The 22,693-nt window shown below is 45.0% G+C and overlaps 1 protein-coding gene across 1 annotated transcript in view; it reads right to left on the bottom strand.

Annotated features, from left to right (window-relative positions):
- The window catches only part of LOC119164034 (echinoderm microtubule-associated protein-like CG42247), an 85,454-nt gene extending 63,031 nt beyond the window's left edge, over positions 1 to 22,423 (bottom strand). Inside the window, exons 1-2 of the mRNA XM_037416143.2 lie at positions 21,549 to 22,423; positions 11,582 to 11,771 (exon numbers count right to left, since the gene is read on the bottom strand). Of these exons, the coding sequence (XP_037272040.2) occupies positions 11,582 to 11,771; positions 21,549 to 22,184 (826 nt within the window). The 5' untranslated portion in view covers positions 22,185 to 22,423. The remainder of the gene's footprint in view (positions 1 to 11,581; positions 11,772 to 21,548) is intronic.
- Positions 22,424 to 22,693: the final 270 nt, after the last annotated feature.

Raw genomic sequence — 22,693 nt, 5'->3', positions numbered from 1 at the left:
ATGTATGCAGACGATATAGTATTAGTAGCCGACAACAACGAAGATCTCTAGGGATTGTTAGACATCTGCGGTAATGAGAAAGATAGGGTAAATGTGAAGTCCAGCAGGTAAAAATCGGCAATTAAGATTTTTAATCATAACAAAGGCAGTGAGTATAAAATACAGGAAGTCACGCTAGAAATAGTGGATAAATACAAATATTTTGGCGTATGGATAAATAACGGGGTTGAGTATCTAAGGGAGCACGAAAGATACGTAATTACTGAGGGTACCAGGAATGCAGCTGTAATGAAAAATAAGGCACTGTGTCACTACAATAGGTATGACGTTGTGAGAGGGATTCGTAAAGGTGTCATGGTCCCGGGTTTGACGTTCGGCAATGCGGTCTTGTGCATGAAATCAGAAGTTCAAGCAAGATTGGAAATTAAACAACGTGGCATAGGTAGACTTGCTTTGGGAGCACACGGGAACACCCAAAATCAGGGGGTACAGAGTGACATAAGATGGACATCGTTCGAGGGCAGGGAAGCTAGCAGCAAGATAGAAATAGAGGAGCGATTGAGCAAAATGGGAGAGGAGCGTCGGGCTAGGAAAGTTTTCTGCTACTTGTACATGAAGAATGTTGATGCTCAATGGAGGAAGTGAACTCGAAAATTGTCAAACAAGTATTTAGACAACAGCAGAAAACCAAGCTCAAAGAAAACATTGGTTAAGAAGAAGTGGAAGGAAACAGAGAGGGACATGTGTAAGATTAGAATGCTTACGATATCATCACTGGAGACCTACAGAACTTTTAAGCAGGAATTTGCAAGGAAAAAAAATCTACGATAATTTTCGGGGTAGTTGTCTCCTGTTCGAGACCGGAACGGGAGTATTGCGGACCAAGACGTACTGAGCCAAATACAAAGGCACAGACACGGTATGTAGTGCGCGTGGATAGGAGGAGGCAATGGCTGAACATTTGATGAGGTTCTGTAAAGGGCTTCACCTTATAGTCGAAGATAATGATGCGAAATTTTTCAAAGCCTTGCTGTTTAGAAACAGTGAAGGCAAAATAGACTTTGAACGGTATAAATAACCAGGAGGAGGCTAACTGATTGGTGGCTGCAATCAAGGCGCGAGTGAAATTCAATCTTTAAACACAAACTGACCGTATTTAACTTTATGGCTAGGTGGCATGAGCCACCGCCTGATCTAAAGGACACAGCCGGATCCATCCATCCATCCATCCATCCATCCATCCATCCGTCTGCCCGCCCGCCCACCAACCCATCCACCCATTTTCTTCTGCTGTTAGACAACTACAGAAAACAGGAAAAAAACGAAGAATCCATCGTCTCACTTTCTTGAATGCCTGCGTGCATTCACTGGTAGTATATGCGAAGCATTTCTTAGCAAACTTTGGCGACTTTAAGCGTGTCTGTCTGTCTGTCTGTCTGTCTGTCTGTCTGTCTGTCTGTCTGTCTGTCTGTCTGTCTGTCTGTCTGTCTGTCTGTCTGCCCGTCCGTCCGTCCGTCCGTCCAAAAGCGCGCTTCTCGCGTTTTCTTTCAAGGATCCTGTCAACACCTCCCTGATGTATGGCACAGAGCTGATCCCCCAGGTGAATTCACACAAATACTTAAGCATCGTATATAAAAACTTGTTAAATTGGAGAAGTCACATTCACTAAATTGGGTACAAAGCAACTCGAGACATGGGGTGCTTACGCAAGCTCAGCAATAGAAAAACGGGGTGGTCAAGAAAAAAAAATTCGGCAGATCACACGTGCCTGGGAATCGGCGTTATGCGAAGCATGCGGAGGGAAGGTGACCATGTTGGAATATTTTTATTGAGTGACACGTCATAAAATGACGCTAAATAAATGTACAAGTATTGTACGCACAGCCATATATGTGTTGTAGAGCAGATGTTTATATAAGCAGTTGTTTGCACTTGTGCACCGATACCAACTGCAACATGCATATTAGCAACACCAGAACCTGATATGAAACGCTATGCTCGCGAGGATGCTGGCCCTAGACACTGCTATATAAATCAACTGCAGTGCATGATGACTTACCATTATTGACGTTAACCCAACGTCACAGCTGCATCAAAAGAGAAGATATATAATGTTTATAATATTGGGCAGGCAGCACTGCAACCACCATTGACGTTTCACGAAGATTAGCGTCTATTTGAAAATGAGTTCCAAGGCCTGGCGCAGCTGTGTTGCACAATGCTTCATTGTGCCACGCAGACTGCTGTGGTTCGACACCTGCTGGGACTCTGACATTTATAGTTTGCATTCTTCGGGTCAACGCTACTGATGTCGAGTATTTCTTAACGCTCGCACGTTAAAATTGCCCATGTTTGTTCTCGTCATTCCTTGGTGTCAATCACCTGCAGTTGATTTACTAAGTGTCTATCAGCTGTGGCACATACCCGCGGCCCGTGGGTTTGTGCCACTGCCTGGCGGGAAGTGTTTGACGACGTATTCGACGGTATTGTAACACTATTCTTGTCTTGACCAGCGCGTCATATTCGTCGAACAATTTTACCCTCCCATGCTAATTTTTGTTCACGCCAAGTTAAGGAGCTGATCACGGGAGCACCCAAACGTAAGCGGCTAGATAGATATATAGCTAGACACGCTCAAAGTTGCCGAAGTTCGCTAAGAAATGCTTCGCATTTTATATATTGTTAATGATCTATATAATATACATGCGGCCCGTCATGGAATTCGGCTGTGCGTTATTTTCTGGCAGTGCGACTTATAAAATGAGACCGCTAATACTGTTACAAAGGAAAGCTTTACGATTGTGCTTTGGGCTGCCCAAGTTTGTTGCTACCAATGTTCTCTAAATGGAAGCATGACTCCCTTCATTGTTAAATAGATTCAAAACACTTACTGCCCAAACATTTTTAAAGCTATACACTTCGCCCAAGAAGAATTGTTTTAGTCTTTTAATAAAGCACCAAACTTACTTTTTAAACACAGTGGTTGCGATTCCACTCTCCACAGATTGTGGCCGTTCAAGCGCTGCTAGAACCACAGAACGTCAAAATCAAACATATTTCCTCGACAAGTACCTTTAATTTCGACTTTCAAATAAAATTTGTGAATATTTACTCCTCTAACGTGAAACAAATCCCATTCTAATATTTAGATGATTGGCTACAAGATTACTTGGCCCACGTGAACATCAACAACATAATTGCGACTGATGCATCCGTATCAAATGAAGTGGCTTGGGTAGGTATCTTCTCGCGTTCCTGGACTGGTCCTTGCTTTCAGATTACTCACCAATATTCATAGCAGAATTATTTCTGTTGTTCTGGCACTTCAGAAACTTCATTCGGGCAAATTGGATGCAGTAGTATTTACAGATTGTTTTCAGTATCTGCTGCAATGTCTTCGGGAGCCAACTTAACACTTATGCATATGTTTCGACAACTCATACCAACAAATTTGCAAAAACTTCAGTTGTTATGGGTACCAGGCCATCGTGGCATGTATCTCAATGAGATGGCGGATGCACTAGCCACAGTATTTCTTAGCGGCTACCTTATCCCGATTTTGACTGATACGGCTTACGCGACAGCAATAAGGTATAGAAATCTTTGTTTGCATAATGAAACCAACTCTTACTAATTGAATAAATTTGGAAGTTTCACACATCTAAGATGCTGCTGAAATATACAGCGGTGTGCAACATGGAAATGGGAAGTTACTTATACCAGATTACGTTGTAAAATTCCACAACTAAATTATTATTTACACACAGTTGGTCTAACGGCGTCACCGGCATGTCAGATTTGAGAATAAATGAAAAAGATGGATCATTTTTTTGTCATTCTTTCGCCGATAATCTTGTCAGCGAAAAAGATACCTGGTAGCTCCCCTTGAAAAATTAAGATTAGAATTAAGTGTGGAAGTAGTTTTATCGTCTGGCAGCATTAAATTAGGTTATAACTACAGAGACGTCTGCTCTGCGGTATTTAACTACATAATTCATGAAACAAAGCGTCTATTTGAACTACTTTTCAAATAGACACTAATCTTCGCGAAACGTCCATACTAGTTTCAGTACTGCCAACCCAATTTTATAAACATTACCTATGTACTACTTTGATACGGCCGTCTCGTCGGGTTAACGTCAATTGTGGTTAGCTGCCATGCGCTGAAGTTGATTTATGTAACAGTGTCCAGGGTCAGCATCTTCGTGAGCATCAGTGCTTCATATTAGTTTCTGGTGTTGCTAATACGCATAATCCAGCTGACATCGTTGCGCAAGTGCAAACAACTGGTTATATAAACATCTACAACTATTCAGCACATGTCTGTGCGTGCAACATTTGTAAATATATTTAGCGTGATTTCATGACGTGTCGCTCCATAAAAAAAATTGCAACATGGTCACCTTCCCTGCGCCACTTCGCATAACGTCGATTCTCAGGTACGTGGGATCTGCCAAACTTTTTCCATGCTAAGCATTTCTCAGCGAACTTATGCAACTTCGAGCGTATCTATCTATCTATCTATCTATCTATCTATCTATCTATCTATCTATCTATCTATCTATCTATCTATCTATCTATCTATCTATCTATCTATCTATCTATCTATCTATCTATCTATCTATCTATCTATCTATCTATCTATCTATCTATCTATCTATCTATCTATCTATCTATCTATTTAGCCGCCTACGCCTGTTAGCTCTCCTGGCTATTTCAATAATAGTATCGATACCAAAATTGGTATCACATAACATGACTATATGACGAGGGTAAGTAGTCATAACGTGAAAATCTTGACATGTATGCGATGTTACAATTTATATTTCATGGTCTTCCTTCTCTTGTGGTGGTTTCGTTCACATTAGATATTTAAAAACTGGTATGTTATGACGTGACTGCATGGCGAACATAAGTAACAGACCCCAACGTGGAAATCATGGCATGCTTTTTATGCAAGTCATGTCTACACGCCATGCTCATAATGTGCTCGCGGCCGATTCACTTGCTTCACTTGTACCATATTTGGTATTACGTGACGCAAACAGACTACGAAGGTAAACGGCACGTCCAAACATGATAATCATGACATGTGTGCCATGTAAAACATTACTACATGCTATGCTTTAAGAGCCCTGACGGTCTTTCCTCTAGCTTCACATATAACAAGTTTGGTGCTGCGTGACGTCAATGCATGACGAAAGTATATGACTGGTGCAAACATGATAATCATGACATGCGTGCCATGTAAGAACATGATGACATACCACGCTCATGATCATGGTAGAGTTATAATATTTTGAACCAGGGAGGGGGGGGGGGACATGATACTTTCTCTCAATAAAGTGCAGATCTCCTGTGCCTTCCTATAGCTTATTATGATTGATTATTTCTGAATTTTCACTGGTCTTATGAACAAGCAATCTAGACAGTGCATCAGCATCGGTGAGAAGCGGGCGAGGACGGTGCGCAACGGTGAGAGAGAGAGAGATAAATAGAGAGGAAAGGCAGGGAGGTTAACCAAGCTTGGCTCGGTTGGCCCCCTACACTTGGGGTGGGGGAAAAGGAGAATAATAGAATGGAAAGAAACAGAAAAGAAGAGGAGTAAGAAAGAGAAGCATAAATAGTTAGCTCGAGACTACACAGCACGGCCTCGCACAGTTCTTTCACAAGCGGTCGTGAAGTTTGGTGGTCCTTAAAAAATACAAGAGGGCTTTCGTGGCTTTGCTCGTATGGGAAGCCGTCGGCCAAGATCCCATGATCTTCTCTTCTGTAAGCGGCCGTGAATCCAGCTGACAGAGCTTGGCTTCCATAATACGTCGTTCGGTCTGGTATGCTGGGCAATGACATAGAATGTGCTCAAGCGTTTCCTCGCAGGCGCAGATGTTGCATGCCGAAGTGCTCGCCATTCCAAGGAGACGAGAGTACGAATTCGTAAATGCCACGCCCAACCTCATGCGACACAGTAAAGTTTCAGCGCATCGTGGGAGCCCGGATGGCAAACGAAGTTGCAAGTTTGGGTGGATCGAATAGAGGTGCGTGTTGGAGAAGCCCTGCGTATTCCATTGTAGGAGAGATATACGGCGAGCAAGTGATTGTAGTAGCCTTGCAGCGTCCGTTCTCAAGAGTGGTATGGGCGTGCGCTGGTCTTGGTCATGAGCCGATCGAGCAGCTTCATCCGCGCGGTCATTGCCGACGATTCCGCAATGACTCGGCAACCACTGAAATACAATATCGTGACCTTCCGTGAGCGCTTCGTGGTAGTCGTGCCTTATTTGATATACTGATCGTTTATGTAACCCGTGCTGCATAACAAACCGTAGTGACTGTAAGGCTGACCTGGAGTCGCCAAAGATGGCCCATTGGTTAGGTTGCTGGCGAAGAATGTACTTTACTGCACCTTGAAGTGCGGCGAGCTCTGCTGCTGTCGACGTCGTGGTGTGAGAAAACTTGTACTGAAGCAACACATTTTCAGATGGAACAACCACTACTCCTGTGGAGCTGTTGGAATTAGTGGAGCCATCGGTGTAAACGTGTATGTGGTCGAAGTACCTTTCGTACAACAGACGCAAAGTCAATTGCTTCAGGGCTAGCGTTGACATGCGTGCCTTCTTAAAGATTCCAGGAACTGATAAGTGCACGTCAGGTTGACGAAGACTCCATGGCGCAGTTGCTGGATGCATCGCAAGTTTGAAGCCAGGCGGTAGTATGTCCTGATGTATTGTCACGATACCGCAGTACGAAGAATGGGGCCTCCGAGCTGTCAAAGACGCTAAATGATGTGACGGTAGCTGTGATAAATGCCGAATATGCGCTCTCAGCGTCTCGACAATGATGTGCGTTGTGACCGGTTGTTCTTGTGCAATAACAATAGTTGACACTGTCGATGAGCATCTTGGAAGGCCAAGGCATGTCCGAAGTGCTTGGGCTTGTACGCTTTGCAGTGCACGGATGTTAGTTTTGCACGTGTTGGACAGGACTGGAAGGCTGTACCGGAGAGTTCCGAGAAAGAGGGCTGTGTAAAGCTGCAACATGGAGTGCACGGATGGGCCCCATGATTTTCCGGCGACGAACTTGAATACATTCTCAATGCCACTGAGCTTTTTCTTCAGGTATGTGACATGCGGGCTCCAGGTTAGGTCACGATCTACGATGACGCCTAAGAATCTATGAGTGCTCTTATATGGGATTGATCTGCCATCGATGCACAATGAGTAGAAAGACATCGGTTTGCGTGTAAACGCCACCGCTGCGCATTTTTCTGTGGCGATAGTCAAACCTTGCTGGCGAAGGTATGTCGATGTCATTGTTGCCGCTTTCTGTATTCTTGCGCGCACTTGAGGCCGTGTCACGCCGGACGCCAAAATGCAGATATCGTCAGCGTAGAGAGATATATAAGCCGTCTGTGGCAGCATTTCGGTGAGCCCCACGAGAACCAGGTTGAAAAGTGTTGGACTCAAAACCCCGCCTTGTGGCACCCCACGAATTGTGAAATACTTATTCGTAGACCCATCTTCAGTTAAAACGAACATGGATCTCTTTGTGAGGTAGCTTCTTACCCATCGAAAGACACGACCTCCAAGTTCAGCTGCTTCAAGAGCATTGAGAACAGCCTCGTGGGTCACATTGTCATAGGCACCCTTCACGTCTAAGAACAGAGCTACCGACAGCCGCTTCTGAGCTTTCTGATGCTGAACAGAGGTCACTAAGTCGATAACGCTATCAACTGAGTACCGATCTCGTCGAAAACCAGCCATAGCATCAGCAACGGTGAAATGAAATTGCTGGAGATAGTTGACCCACCTAGCAATGTGTCTTCCTGGTTGTGCCATATTCAAAAGTTTTGTCAAGGCCTGATGGTCCTTGAATAGCTTGAACTTAGCCCCTTCAAGGTAAGTTCTGAAATAATTAAGTGTTTTAAGACGTCCAGCGCTTCTTTTTCTGTAGTAGAATAATTGCAGCTGCCTTCAGCTTGCATCTGTAATATCCCACCACGAAACACTTCGATAGATCGACCTGTTTTGAGGGTTTCTGATACAAACTGCACTGGTTGCGTAGTGTGATGCATCCGTATTCAGTATAAAAGGCAGAAAAACTTCCCCTATGCGCAGGTTGATATCTGATGATATTAACTTTACAAGCTCAGAATAAACAGATTCGCACCCCCCCTTCCAATGGAAATGTGCGTTTTTCTAAGCGTGTAAGGCATCGTGTCTTGAGCGCGTAGTCTTTGATAAAGGCTCTGAAGTGTCCTGCCAGGCCACGGAAAACCCACAGAGAGTGCACATCATAAGGTTTCGCCAGCTGATAAATTCTTTCTACTAATTCCCGTTTCGTACTTTTGATACGCCCGTTGAACACCCTTCCGAGAAATACAACTTTGTCATCAAAAAGAGCGCTTTTCTTGAAAGTGACTCTGAGTTGTGAAAGGCTCAAAGCATGAACAACTTTTGAAAGATGACCCCGGTGTTACTCTTCTGCATTTGAATACACGATGACGTCATCAATGTAGACGTTGCAGAATACAACCAATTAAGAATATTAGTAATAGGTTTTCTGAAACCATGCCGGAGAATATTTCCAACCAAACGGTAAGTGGTTGTATTGAAATAAGGCAAAAGGGGTTATAAATGCGGTGTACTTTTAAGTGCGAAACTTTTCTTAGCAAACTTCGGCGAATTCAAGCGTATCTATCTATCTATCTATCTATCTATCTATCTATCTATCTATCTATCTATCTATCTATCTATCTATCTATCTATCTATCTATCTATCTATCTATCTATCTATCTATCTGTCTCTCTGTCTGTCTGTCTGTCTGTCTGTCTGTCTGTCTGTCTGTCTGTCTGTCTGTCTGTCTGTCTGTCTATCTATCTATCTATCTATCTATCTATCTATCTATCTATCTATCTATCTATCTATCTATCTATCTATCTATCTATCTATCTATCTATCTATCTATCTATCTATCTATCTATCTATCTATCTATCTATCTATCTATGACTTTTAGCTCTCCTGGTCGTTTTATTAATGTTATCAATACCAAAATTGGTATGGCATAACATGACTGTATGGCGAGCATAAATGACAAGTCATAACATGAAAATCAGAAAATGCATGTCATGAATGACATGATTCATATTTCATGGTCTTGCTGCTCTTGCGATGGTTTCGTAAACATGACACCTTGCAAAACTGGTGTGTCGCTTGTGTTTGCCATGCATGACTGCATGGCAAACACAAGCGACAGACCCTAACAGGATAGTCATGGTACGCGTGTCATGTAACAACATGACTACATGCCAAGCTCATGATGCGCTCGCGGCCAATTCGCTAGCTTCACATACCAAATTTGGTAATACGTGACGCGAATGGATGATGGAGGTAAATGACACGTCCAAACATGATAATGATCTCATGTGTGTCATGTAAAACATGACTACATGCTAAGCTCATAGTGTGCTCGTGGTGGTTTTGCTAGCCTCATACTTATACCAATTTTGGTGTTACGTGACATCAATGAATGACGGAGGTATATAACTGGTGCAAACATGATAATCATGACATGCGTGTCATGTAAGAACATGACAACATGATTATACGCTCGTGGCTGTTTCGCTAGCTTCACATATACCAAATTTGGTATAACGGGACGTAGATGGATGACGAAGGTATTTGTCTGGTGCGAGCGAGAAAATCATGAGATGCGTGTCATGTAACAACATGACTACATGCCACGCTCATGATGTGCACGCTGCCGTTTCGCTAGCTCCACATATACCGAATTGGGGTCACGCGACTTGAATAGACGACGAAGATAAATCACTTGTCCAAACGTGATGATCATATTATTTATGTCATGTAAAACATGAATACATGCTACGCTCATGTAGCGTGCTCGCGGTGGTTTTGCTAGTTCCACATATACCAAATTTAGTATTACGTGACGTGGATGAACGGCGAAGGTAAATGAGCCGTCCAAACATGATAATTATGATATGCGTGTTATGTAATATGACTACATTCTAGGCTGTAAGCACGCTCGAGGTTGTTTCAATGAGTCAACATATACCATATTTAGTATCACGTGACGTGAGTTGACGAAGAAGGTAAATGACACGTTCAAACATAATAATCATGACATGAATGTAGCACATGACTACTTGCTGCGCTCGTAGCGCGCTCGTGGCCGTTTGGCTAGGTCCACATATACAAAATTTGGCATAGCGTGATGTGAATAGATGGCGAATGTAAATGACACGTCAAAGTATAATAATCATGACATGGAAGTCATGTACGGCAAAATTGACGTCTTCCTCGAAACGTTGTGCTGATTTTAAAGTGACATATCAACCTTCGGTATTCGTGCTTCACATATCATCGATTCCCATTGTACGTGGGATCTGCCAATTTTTCGTTTTTTCTGTAAGTGGGATTTGCCGAAACCCCATACAAAGGTCTATTTGTTGATTAACAATGGCAACCACTAGTCTCGTCGATAATATCGTCGATCCTCGGCATTGAGTAGGGTATCACTTCTGTTTGGTGATTAAGTGCCCGGTAATCCGTTCAGAGTTTGAATGTTTCGTTTTCTTTTGGGGCAATAGTCATTGGAGAAGCAAATGCAGTGAGGTTCCATGCAGGGAGTTTTTTTTTAGGGATTCTCGCCTGTCATTTTGAAGCAAAGGAAAAAAAAGGTATCTTCTTGATACTGCATAGAATTTCAGGAATGGTCAAGTTCTTCTATGATGACTGATAATCAACGGCCTCAGCGCACCTTCATCTTCTGTAATCAATTCTGGCGCATGCACCACGCAAACATAGCCTTTGACGCTTGTTTCTGATATTTACGCGGAGTGATTTCTAGTTCACTATTTGCGTTACACTTGAAGCCCACAATGCCCAGTGTGCTAACAGTATATGAATTGATAAAGTCATGCTTTTGCTGTGCGGCAGTGGAGGAGCCAGTTAGGATTTGAAAAGTTACCGGTACGTGAGCTATGTGTAATTATAATATGTGCGTGCTTGAATGGAGCGGAAAGTACTACTGTTGTGCAGGGAAATATGCTAGGAATTTCGTCAGCCTTTGCAGGGAAAATTCCTACAATAGAGAATTTTTATGTCTCTGAATGGGAATTCTTCGGCGTAGTACATAACATCACTGAGCAAATTGAGAAACAGAAGAATGGATAATCCAACATTTCTTGCAGCTCCTTTTTCAGCCACGCCATCCGTCAGCATTTGGGCCTCGTAGCGCATTGTGAATCACGCATTAATCTGTCGTGTCCAATGCAAACTGCTACGGCCTCTGTTTAGCAGTGGTTTTTTATGTTACGAACAAATGTCACGAATCATTTTCGCTTATATTTAAAATAGTTTTTTTTCTAACTTCTGGTGCCCCAAATGAACGAGAAGTCTGCTAAGGCTTTTGTCGCGCTTCTTTATCAAGATTAGGTGATGCTGTCCGTCTACACGATTGACGGGGCAGTTGAACTGGACGTCGTACATTTTCCGCACTGCTTCACGAACTCGTCGGAGGTAAAGCGGTCGTTGCAATCGTAACGTATCGTGCGTACCCACCTTCTAAGCTGGGAGCGCTCTCCGAGCGCGACAGAACTTTGGCACTGGCGTTGTCCGTCTCCCTCCCGTCCTCGAGGTCCTGGACTCCGTGGAAAGATCTGCGCCTTACCAGAGGCTCGTCGTCGTCCGGTTCGAGAACGAACGTGTTCACCTCCCGCAGGTCGTACTTGAGCTGGGAGAAGCTCCGCACCTGCGCCACACATTTCACCGCGGCTCTTTGTTATACAGTCGCACCCAATTTATCCGCATAAATTCCCCGACGACATCTGCATGAGCACACATCTCCTAGAAGTGCGGGTCGCTCGTTCCGATTTGCAGCAAGGTCAAGTGCCCAGCCCAAACCTTCAGAAAGGCCGCCCATTGCGCCCGCGACCGAGCCTGCAGGATAGAACTCCCATCGTGGGAGTAGCCGGGGGGCGCTGGGCAAACTCAGCGGCTAGCTGTACTCTCTAAGTGTCGCGTTATAGATGACGGGAAACAAAACTGGAGGACATTCCATTTTGTATTTTTATTCTACCACACATCGTGATGAAAAACACAGTCTCGGTGCAAGAGTAGAGCGATGAAAACGAAGCTTAAACCATGTACGGCAGGCCCGCACACACGAGTGCGTTGACTGCCGCTCTCTTTCGCACTCTGCACTTCTTATTCGTCTTCATAGTTCAACTACGTTAGTAAGAGAGAGCATGCGCGTCGTGCTTGTTCGTAACTGAAAGATGCACTTCTGCAGTTTTCATGACACAAGTTTCGTTTGAACACAGTTATTTCCGAGCGCAAGAGCTCGTGCAACCTAACTACCGATGCTTGTTGTAATGTGAGGTAACATATGCGCTAATGACACCACTACGAAAGCATTGTAACGACCACCCAACACAATGAGGCTGTACAAAGTCCCACTAGACTGCATCACAAGCTATAGCGTCGCACCAGGTACAGAACAGTGAACCGCTGGCGAATGCTCCAAACGCAATTCTGGGTCATTACGTAACTACGCATTTTTTTCGCAGCACGAGTTTCATTTGTATTGTTTCCCTCCCAAGAATACCCGTTCCAGAATGCCTTCTAAAAATAAACGCCAGCCCTACGCGAAACACGCAGCGCACAGAAAGCTGGAAGCGCGGCCTTTCTAGAGCCTTTCTAACGCGATAGTTAAAGAGCTCGTTTTGCAGAAATTCCGATTCGGTGCCGGCGTCATTGGTTGTGAACGAAAAATCATCTTACGCGTGACGGAAAAATCGAGAACGATGCAGCAAATCGAAAGCCTACAGCAGAGTGGAGACCCAACCAGGGTTGTTTTGGTCCAAATGGGGATTGAGCCCGGGACGTTTGCGTGGAAAGCGGATGCTCTACCACACAGCCACGTCTCTGCTTGTGAAAATAGTGAGAAGAACTGCTAGGAAATGCAGTGAAAGTAACTTTCATGCTTCACAAACCAACGCGTCCTGTATATATTCTTCACAATGTGACATGAAATATTGCCTTAATAATGCGTGGTACAAGTGTGCATTGCCAACGGGCGTCAAAATATGCGATTATCATAATGTCTCCGTGGTTGAAAGCCGGTACCCCACTACGAAAGCCACACACGCTACTGCACTTATTCCCTTGAAACCACGTAGTGGGTGCATAGCAAACTCAAAAAGGTTTCATGAACTAAGTGTTCGAAATACGCACTATAGGGACAGGATTTCGCTATCGCATTCAACTCCTAAAAGCGAAGCTTCAGGGTTGCCAAATTTTTTTAAATAACCTTGGGGCAACTATACTGTAAGCACATTTGCATGGCACCCACCGCGCTATAAATCATAAATATTGTGAAGTAGGGAGGCAGCCAGCGCGTCATTATCATGTAACGTGCGGAGAAGCAAAGTACCCGCAACACACGGTATCATATGCACTTCATTGATGCGGTGGCTGATGGCGACGAAGAATTATGGCTGTGCCTTTTGTATTGTAATTAGTTGGAATCGTTACTCGATATACTCGTTGCACAATTCACATTGTGTGACGCCCATGATTGTTGTTTTACTCTTTTAAAACGTTCCATTACACATGCTGATACGTTTTTTTACCCGACCAGGAAAGAGCACCGAACCCTGCGCTCTTTCCTGGTAGGGTAAAAAATTGTGTCAGCATGTGTAATGGAACGTTTTAAAAGAGTACAATAACAATCATGGGCGTCACACAATGTGACTTGCGTAACGAGTACATCGAGTAACGATTCCGACTAATTACAATACAAAAGGCACAGCCATAATTGTTCATCGCCATAAGCCACCGCATCAATGAAGTGCATATGATACCTTACAAGAGCACCGAACCCTGTGCTCTTTCCTGTCTCCCTTCTCGTTTTCCTTCAGCTTGCGCAGCAGGTCAAGTTTTCAAATATCAACCAACTAGTCTGCAAAGAAGTATTGCTGTATTGACCTCGAGATCTTGTAGTGGCGCCCTCTCGCGTGACGTCAACTTGAGGAGTCCACTTTCAACCGCGCTACAGCCGCCGCAGCTCCTGTACTGTTGCGACCAGCAGGCACTGGAGATCCAGAGATGTCGAGGCAAGAGGAAGACGATAGTTATAGCGCGAGAACAGAACAATGACACAGAGACAAGAAGGACACGTTATCGTTCTGTTCTCGCACTATAACTATCGTCATGCCATACCAACTAGCCCAAGCTGCCACACTTCTAAGATGCAAGAGGAAGGTAGCATTAAAAAGAGTTTATTTTACAATATTTACACGGCAAGAACTGTCTGGCCCGAAGCTCTACATTGTAAAGCTGTACATTGAAAGGCTCTCTATTGAACAAGCACAGGAAGCAGCCCACGAGGGCTTATTAAACACACATTTCTTTCCCCAGATTCCTAGATCGGGGAATAGGTCAATACTGCACTGTCCAATAACAAATCCCTCAGCCCTCTTGAGGGTCATTATGCCAGCACCGCCCCCAACATACACACATACACAACCTGAACACGTGTATGGTCCCGGCGATGCTGTCTCATTCGGCGAATCTAGCTTCCAGCAAGTGGGGTGTATTGAGTATGATCTTCGCTGCTCATGCCAACCACCCATGCTTGTCGAACGGCGTTCGTGGGCCAGGCACCTTCGATAGCATGTGGCTGGACATCTGGCGCTGATTTGAGTGGCGGCGGCTCATCAGTCGGAGACGCACACAGCGTGGTGATCCGACGCCCGTCTTTGGCGGAAACTGGGCATTGTGGCTTTTCCTGGGGCGCCACGTGTTGCATTTCCGCGCCGGCCCCAGCGACAGCCATGCTCCAGCGAGCAATTTCAACCACGAACCACCCAGTGCATGAAAAACAGCGGGGTGTCTTCGCGCTGTTCCTCATCTCCACAAAGTGTGGCAGCTTGGACTAGTTGGTACGGCATGGCTATAGTTATAGCGCGAGAACAAAACGACGACACAGAGACAAGAAAGGACACGAAGGACACCAGCACTAACTTCCAACTGATTTTATAGCGCAGAGCGCAAAAATATATACAGGACACACTAACCATGTGACAAAAAACCATATGGCACAAAGAGCAGAACACGAGTAAGAGAAAAAAAAAACAAAGCACAGAAAAAAGGCAAAGAAAAGTCTATAAGGAAACCAAACAGAAAAGTAAAGATAATATAACTACAACTTGTGACAATATAACTACTTGCGCGCACCGAAACCTACGAGGAACCTTAGTTCCCTCTCGGACAGGGACACGGAGGGCTTGCTAATGCAAGGCACCTGTTCGCGTGCCATCTGCGCGGCCTCGACAATTACTCGGGTGCGCTCATCTTTGTGCTTGTACAGCGTCGCTGTATCCTTGAAAAAGGGCACACAGTTGCACTCAGTGCAGTGCTGAGCAAGAAAGCCATCTTTCCCGTTTCTAACATTATTAGCGTGTTCTCTCAGCCGATCGTTCAGACACCTTCTGGTCGTTCCGACATAACAAGCACCGCATAAAAGGGGGTCCTAAAGACAACTTCCCGGGAGCATGCCGCATACCTGTTTCTATGTTGAAGTCTGCATTCCGTTGATGACTGCGTTTTCAGGGGGTTTGTAGATTTGATGAGGCTGATTAATTTGCACGGTGCCGAGAACAGGACACGAACTCCAACTCGTTTTCTAATTTTCTTGAGCCTGTGTGATATCTCGTGTTTGTATGGAATCACGGTCATCCTTTCACGATCTGTATCCGTGTTGCTCGGATTCTGTCGCTGCCTCTGCTCTGCCTTATTAGTCCGCAGGATAGTCTCAGCAAAGGAAGCGATAAACGCCTCGGGGAAACCCGAAGCCTTAAGCCGGGAAACTGGAGCTTTCAAGCTCGCAGAGATATTGTGGGCGCACGACCTATTTAAGGCATTCTCAAGACAGGTTCGTGCTATGCCTCGCTTAACCTACTTGCTGTGAGCGGAAGAAAAAGGAAGTAGAGGTTTCTGTGCACGTGGTTCATAACACCAACAGATGTGCTGTGAGCTAAAAACAGTCTTAAATGCAAAAAGCGTGATTTGTCATTCTCGGGCATTTCATGTGTCAACACAATTTTCTCTTGATTGTTTTTCTCTTGATGTTCTTTTCTCTTGATTGTTTAATATTGTACCCCTCCTCTCTGTAACGCCTTACGGCATTGAGAGTAAATAGATGAACAAGAGGCTTTAAACAATCTTCATGGTTACTGTCTCCTCTATATGTTTTCGCGCTCTGTGCAATAAACTCAATTGGAAGTTAGCGCTCATGTCCTTCATGTCCATCTTGTCTCTGTGTCGTCGTTTTGTTCTCACGCTATAACTATTGATTGATTGATTGATTAAAACTTTATTTGATTGATTGAATAAAACTTTATTTCACGCTATAACTATCGTCATTCCACAAAGTGAGGCGGCAGCCTTTCTTCCGTTTCGGCGGCCGCGGCAAAAGGGTGGCTCGCCAAACGCAACAGTTCGCAGACCACCTGCTGCCGTCTGCCCCAGACGGAAGCTTCGTCGAACTAACATCATTGCGAGCTTGGAGGAAGGAATATGCTTGCGAGGGTCAACGAACGCCTTCAATAACTGTTTTGGGTCTCGTTTTATTTGCAGCCCAATCGACAGAAGTGTGGCAGTCTGGGTTATTTGGTATGACATGACTATAGTTATAGCGCGAGAACAGAACGACGACAAAGAGGAACGACGTATAACCCCCGGATCGCCGACGAGTGCGCCACGCATTGTGGGTAGGAAAGTGTGTCTGTGTGTGTGTGTGTGTGTGTGTGTGTGTGTGTGTGTGTGTGTGTGTGTGTGTGTGTGTGTGTGTGTGTGTGTGTGTGTGTGTGTGTGTGTGTGTGTGTGTGTGTGTGTGTGTGTGTGTGTGTGTTCTCGCTTGCTATTCACACTTCCTGCCGTATGATCATACCAATTTGTTCCGGTAGAGTTTTGTTTTTCGATTTTTCAGTAATCCTGCCCTTCTCCATCATCTACAAGTATGTGGATAGAGCTTGTGAAACGTCGCGGTGTCTCATTGAGCACCAAGTGGTGTACGACGCAGGCGACGTTGTTCAATTCGTGGTCGAGACCGTCAACGGAGACCGCATCACCATCGCGGCTCTCGGTTTGTAAACAATTGGGCTTGCGAACCCGCCACACAACGCCTTCGTCGTAATCGACTGCGGCGAAGCGGCGAATGCTCGCTGTTCGTTCAAATCAGGATGAGGAAATCACTACGCGTGTAACAACATGTGTGAAGCAGGTTGAGGCAACGTCTTCGTGTAACCTAGCATAGAATTTATGTTCACTGCTGGTCTGAAGTTGCTGTCGAGCTCATATCACATTTTGCATTGTCGTAATGTTTCTAAATTAGCAACCTAGTTAAAACTCGGAACAAGATTGAATATTCATAGTTACCACCCTTCTTGACTTAATAATAAAATAATTAAGTGCGGCGCCACAAACTTCAAACTATAGTGTTAATAAGAAGAGACCCTAAATATTCGACAGCTTTAAAATTTGCATTGCCATTACAACATAAGCCCCGCCGTGGTGGTCTAGTGGCTAAGGTACTCAACTGCTGACCCGCAGGTCGCGAGATCGAATCTCGGCTGCCGCTGCCACATTTTCGATGGAGGCGAAAAAGCTGTAGACCCGTGGGCTCAGATTTAGTGTACGTTGAAAGACCTCAGGTGGTCGAAATTTCCGGAGCCCTCCACTACAGCGTCCCTCATAATCATATGGTGGTTTTGGGACGTGCCTGGTAAGGCCAATACAACTGCAATATAATGCAGGTAATATAATTGATACGGGCCTTTTAACGTTTAACATTGCGCCGCCCTCACCGCGGAGACAAGCGGCCACACGCAGTTCTATAAGACAAAGCGCTGTGCTTTCAAAGTGAGTTAAAAGGGGATACCCACGGTCGCTTGAACAGCGTCGTAAGCCACCACACATCAGATAGCCAACTGAACTGCTTCTTCGTCGGTCTGTATCAAGCACGGTGGTTTCTACACGGTGCCAGGCCTCAAAACAAAAGCGCGCGAATCCCCAAAATTGACGTCATACAAGCGTCGTTCACAGCAACACCATCGGTCACACACCAGGCCAATAATTTTATTCGCTTTTTTTCGCGTGACAGTGGTTACGGATACCAGCAACGGTGGCGTTGTCTGTGACCTAAAATATCTGCTGTTACGATTTCACAACAGCGTTCGCTGTAAAATATAAATCAATGGCTCAAGTTGATTTTCTCCTGATAATAAATCAAAATTACTTGATAGGGTACATTCAAAACGTTATGGCCAGCTGGAATTGTCGCGGCACCTGGTAGAGCAGAGAGCAGATCTCATCTGTGTGGTTCTTTGTGAGTGGCCTCCAAGGTTCACATCGGCACCATGAGGAAACTTACAGTTAATTAATGTAAAGCGCACTCGAACGCCGATTTGCGAGTACCAGAAATCCAAGTTGCAGATAAATTGCACGTGACTCTACATTTCATATTAATAAGCATGGCGGGGTTCGATCGCAAAGGCGGCATAAACACTGAACGTCTCTCCTTTCTGCACTAACACTCCAATGGTAGCAATTTTACCTACTTTGTGCGTCTCCCATATAGAGCCCACCACTGTTAGCGAGAACATTAAAACGCTCGTAGAAAACATTTAAACAAAAAACTACCCTCTCTTATTTGTGTGCGGTTAGTATAGTTGCGTACTTGCGAAATACCAATTTCTCAATTTTCAGAGTACTTAGAGGAAAGTGTCCAACGACAGTGATGTATGTTATTCTTCGAACTTCAGCACTAGTTAATTACCTACCTATCTATGGTGCAATAATTTTTGTTCTCATAAGGTGTCCCATAAAGTAAGAAAAAACCTCTTCAGTGGCAGGAAATAATGCGATAGAATTTCAACGAGTATGCTCGACAGAGTGACGGGAAAACTGCGGCATAGCAAGGCGTAGTTTTCATCAATACAAGTCCCTTTCCAATAAATGCAGCAAAGAAGATTGTGCATGTTGGAATGTCGCGTTCGAGTGTCGCTTTGTGTGTGAGACGTTAGGGAAAATAACGCTAACCATGTTGCTTGAGACAGCCTTCTGCATGGGTGCTATTCCGGCTGAGTTCACAGGTTGAAAACGCACATGAAATTGACAGTACGTGCTATTCATAAACTTGTTTTATATTAAGAAGACGTTTAAATCGAAGTCCACCACTTTCAATCATGTAAAGAGGCGACAAAAATTATATGTAATTGTAAACATCTGCGGTTGTTATGGTTTGTGTTTCTTATGGTGTTCTACACAGTGGGCTGTACATCATTATGTATGATTGTACATTTGCAATACGCCAACCTCGTTGACTTGTAAGACCATTGCCGCAATCAAATTTACTTTTATTTTAGATAATGAACAATTCCCACAAAATATTGCGCAAAGGAAATGGTGTTCATTTTGTAATTATCCCTAAAGGCTCTCATCATGGTCATAACATGAGGGAATATGTTTCAGAGCAAACGGACAAGGCACAAGAGGAGAAGAATGCACGAGCACTGTTTTTGTACCTCGTCCATTTGCGCTAGAATCTATTCTAGAATGAAGCAACGCACCCAACAAAGCATTCCATTAAATAACACAGGGAAGGGGTGAATTAAAAAATGACATATGGTTTGTGCAAAAAGTGGCAATTTACAGAAAATCTGACCAGTTTGAGACTAGAACGCATAATAAAATGTTTTAATGTATGTTTACGCCGTACACATGGTTAGCTTAGTCATTAATGAACTCAGTGCGATATTTTGACGTCAAGTCGCATTGAAACTGTAGACCAAGGTACTTAAAAGTTTAAAATCTATGCTATTCAAAACGTACGTCGGGCATTATGATAAGCATAGGTTTCGTTAATCGTGTTTACACCACGTGCTAATATTGTAAGGATCAGATTGTATGATTTCACGGTCGGCGAAGCATGTTACCTTGCTGCACAATGCACAATCACCCGCAAAAAGTCCGCTACGTGAAGACGAATTATTAGGTAAGTATAGTTGATATAAATTAGGAAAAGCAATGAACCTAGTACGCTACCTGAAGGACGCCTGATGGTACTTGAGCAAAGGACGAATTGTGGTTATTTGCCGGTGTTTTTAGATGAAGAAAATGTTTCAATTCATGTTACTACGGTAAGGTGTATATTAAGCTGTGCCAGTCTTTAGAGTAGTATGTGATGATCAAAAACATTTCAACACTCTTGGACAGTGGAACCTATTTTGCATTGATTATGCAGTGTAGAGTGTAAGTTGTAAACAAACTCAGTGAGCTCAGCGTACTATACCTTGCGAAATCTGTTAATGAGCAACTTCAAGGAAGAACAAATGACGCCAGGTCCCACGCATGGTGATAGCCGATGTCATTCGAAGCAACAGAGGCCACTTTTCATGTTCCTTGCTTTTTTTACTTTGCTTTGAGCCCAGCGTTGTGATGCGGATCGACGTCTCTACACTTTGATTATTCGCGCGCATATCTTGAGCCTAATAAGCACACATATTGGAGTCCAAAAGGTATCCGACGCACCGTTGGCATTCACGTTAGATGATAACTTAGCAGTAACCCTTCTTGTAGCAGAAAAATAAAGTCCATAAATTAAACCCCTAGATATGCAAAAATGGCTAATGTTGTAATAAGCCTCAGCGTTTAATTAACTCAGAAGGTATGCCCTCTTCCCATGACTTTAAATCATAACTCGGGTATATGGCAAAGTCAAGGTGTATACAAAAATTCATTAAGTGAGTGCGCCCTGTCATGCTACTTAGCTTACAAATGTGTTCACCGCAGGAAACGCAGTTCATATGAAGCGAACACTTTCTATAATGCCCGACGGAAGTCGTGTTACGCAGTGCGCTTACTAGCTGTCGTTTGAAAACAGTAAAACGCTGGTAAAGTGTACCACAACACATGTGACCAATCACGCACTGGTTGCCGTCGCAACCTTCCTAGGCAAGACATCTGATCTGAATGTCACGTCATAGACGAGGGCGGTCTTTGTTAAGTGATATGTCACAAATTCAACAGCCCACTACAGTGACTGCTTTTCGGTCGTGACGGAGTCGTACAAACGATAAATACATAGTTGCTTTAGATAGAGCGCTTCAGTGAATTGAACACGCCTACTCTGTTGAAATTCTTTTTGTGCCAACAGTTTTCGCGTGTTTGGTCCTGAAAGGGTGTCTCTGGCATTTGCAAAAGGCGGTCACCGCACACAGAAAGCAGTTACAACAGGAAGTGTGGTTGCGCACGCTTATCTGGATTACGCTAGCAAGGGTGAGAAAAGGCTGGGTAACCCGCAACCCTATCTCACGCCAATAGTAGCGGCGCGCTGCTACGCATTGTACTCCGTTAAGAAGATGGTCTGTAGTCCTGTCTCACTAGTTTCCAAGTACGTTTTTCATTCACAAAAGATGCTTGGAGCGACCTGTCTGGTTAATCAATTTGAATAGAATTCGCTTACCACCTCCCCTTTGTCCGTAGTCATTTTCTTGACGCCGTTCATGTTCAGGGCACCTCCGAGGTCCCTGAGGACTTCCTCGAAAGTTTGCGTAGTCTTGAGGTTCAGCAGCACGCGACTCGTGTGTTCCGAGTCCAGGCTGCTGACGACATCAATGACGCGGCCATCGTCTCTGCCACCCGAGCCAGGCAGGCTAACCGAGCCACCTTTGGCGAGTTTCTTCTGGCCCACCGGCTGTATCAGCCTGGTCGGTTCCTCGTCCGCGCGCTGCAAGACGCGGTTGCGCGCCTGGCCGTACGCCAGCGGGGCGAACGATCGTGTTCCCGAGGCCACATAAGAAGCACCGTCCTCGAACTCTTCCAGCGAAGGAACCTTCTTGCCATCGAGGGTGAAGATGACGCGAACTCCATTGCTGACGTCCAGTCTCTGCGATATGTAGTCGTACAGTGACTCCATTGTCTTGAAGTCGCGGCCGGGATTGATAGACACTCTGGTGCCCGAGGAGAAGGGATCTCCGTTGGCGTAGAAGGTGACCATGAGCGCCTTGCGCTGGGCAGCCTCGGCGAGGAAGCGCGAATGCGTGCTGTTAACTTTGCGGATCCGTGGAACCTTGGCGACCCGTTCTCCGGCGGAGTCCATCTTGTCCGGTCCATCCGCCGTCCCGGGCTAGCTCAAGTGGCGTGAAGATGGACAGAAGAAGCCGGCTTCAGCGTGCGCATCGTTTTATAGAGGTCGCATCACTGCCGCGTACGAATCCCGCCAGAAGAGCCGACGAGACGTGCGACGCAACAGCCACCGACTAACCAGCGACCAATTCACGTGAGGTTGTCGTCAGGTATGGAAGAAAGCCAGAGGACCTCGTCCTCCTGCGAGGCCACGGTGACGGTTTTCGTCACATGCCGCGCGCGTCTCAACGGAATGGCGCCTGCCGATCGGTTCACCTATCTCGCCAAGGAGCCACTTGTGGTGCTGCCGGCTCGATTATTTTCCATCACCATAGAAACGACGTAAACGATTCCACGCGCCGGCCGCTCGCTGACCGACCCTCCGCCGTCGAGCGGCCTTCCCTCCAAATCCTTTCTCCTCTCCTCTTGCTTTCCCTTTTTCAAATCAAACGCGCATTGATTAACCCTGAAAGCTGTCTCTGG

Source organism: Rhipicephalus microplus, chromosome 3 (genome assembly GCF_043290135.1).
Source record: "Rhipicephalus microplus isolate Deutch F79 chromosome 3, USDA_Rmic, whole genome shotgun sequence".
In the NCBI taxonomy this organism is placed as follows: Eukaryota; Metazoa; Arthropoda; class Arachnida; order Ixodida; family Ixodidae; genus Rhipicephalus; species Rhipicephalus microplus.
The sequence above is the reverse complement of the archived record's forward strand: the minus strand, read 5'-3'. Positions and strand labels throughout refer to the sequence as shown.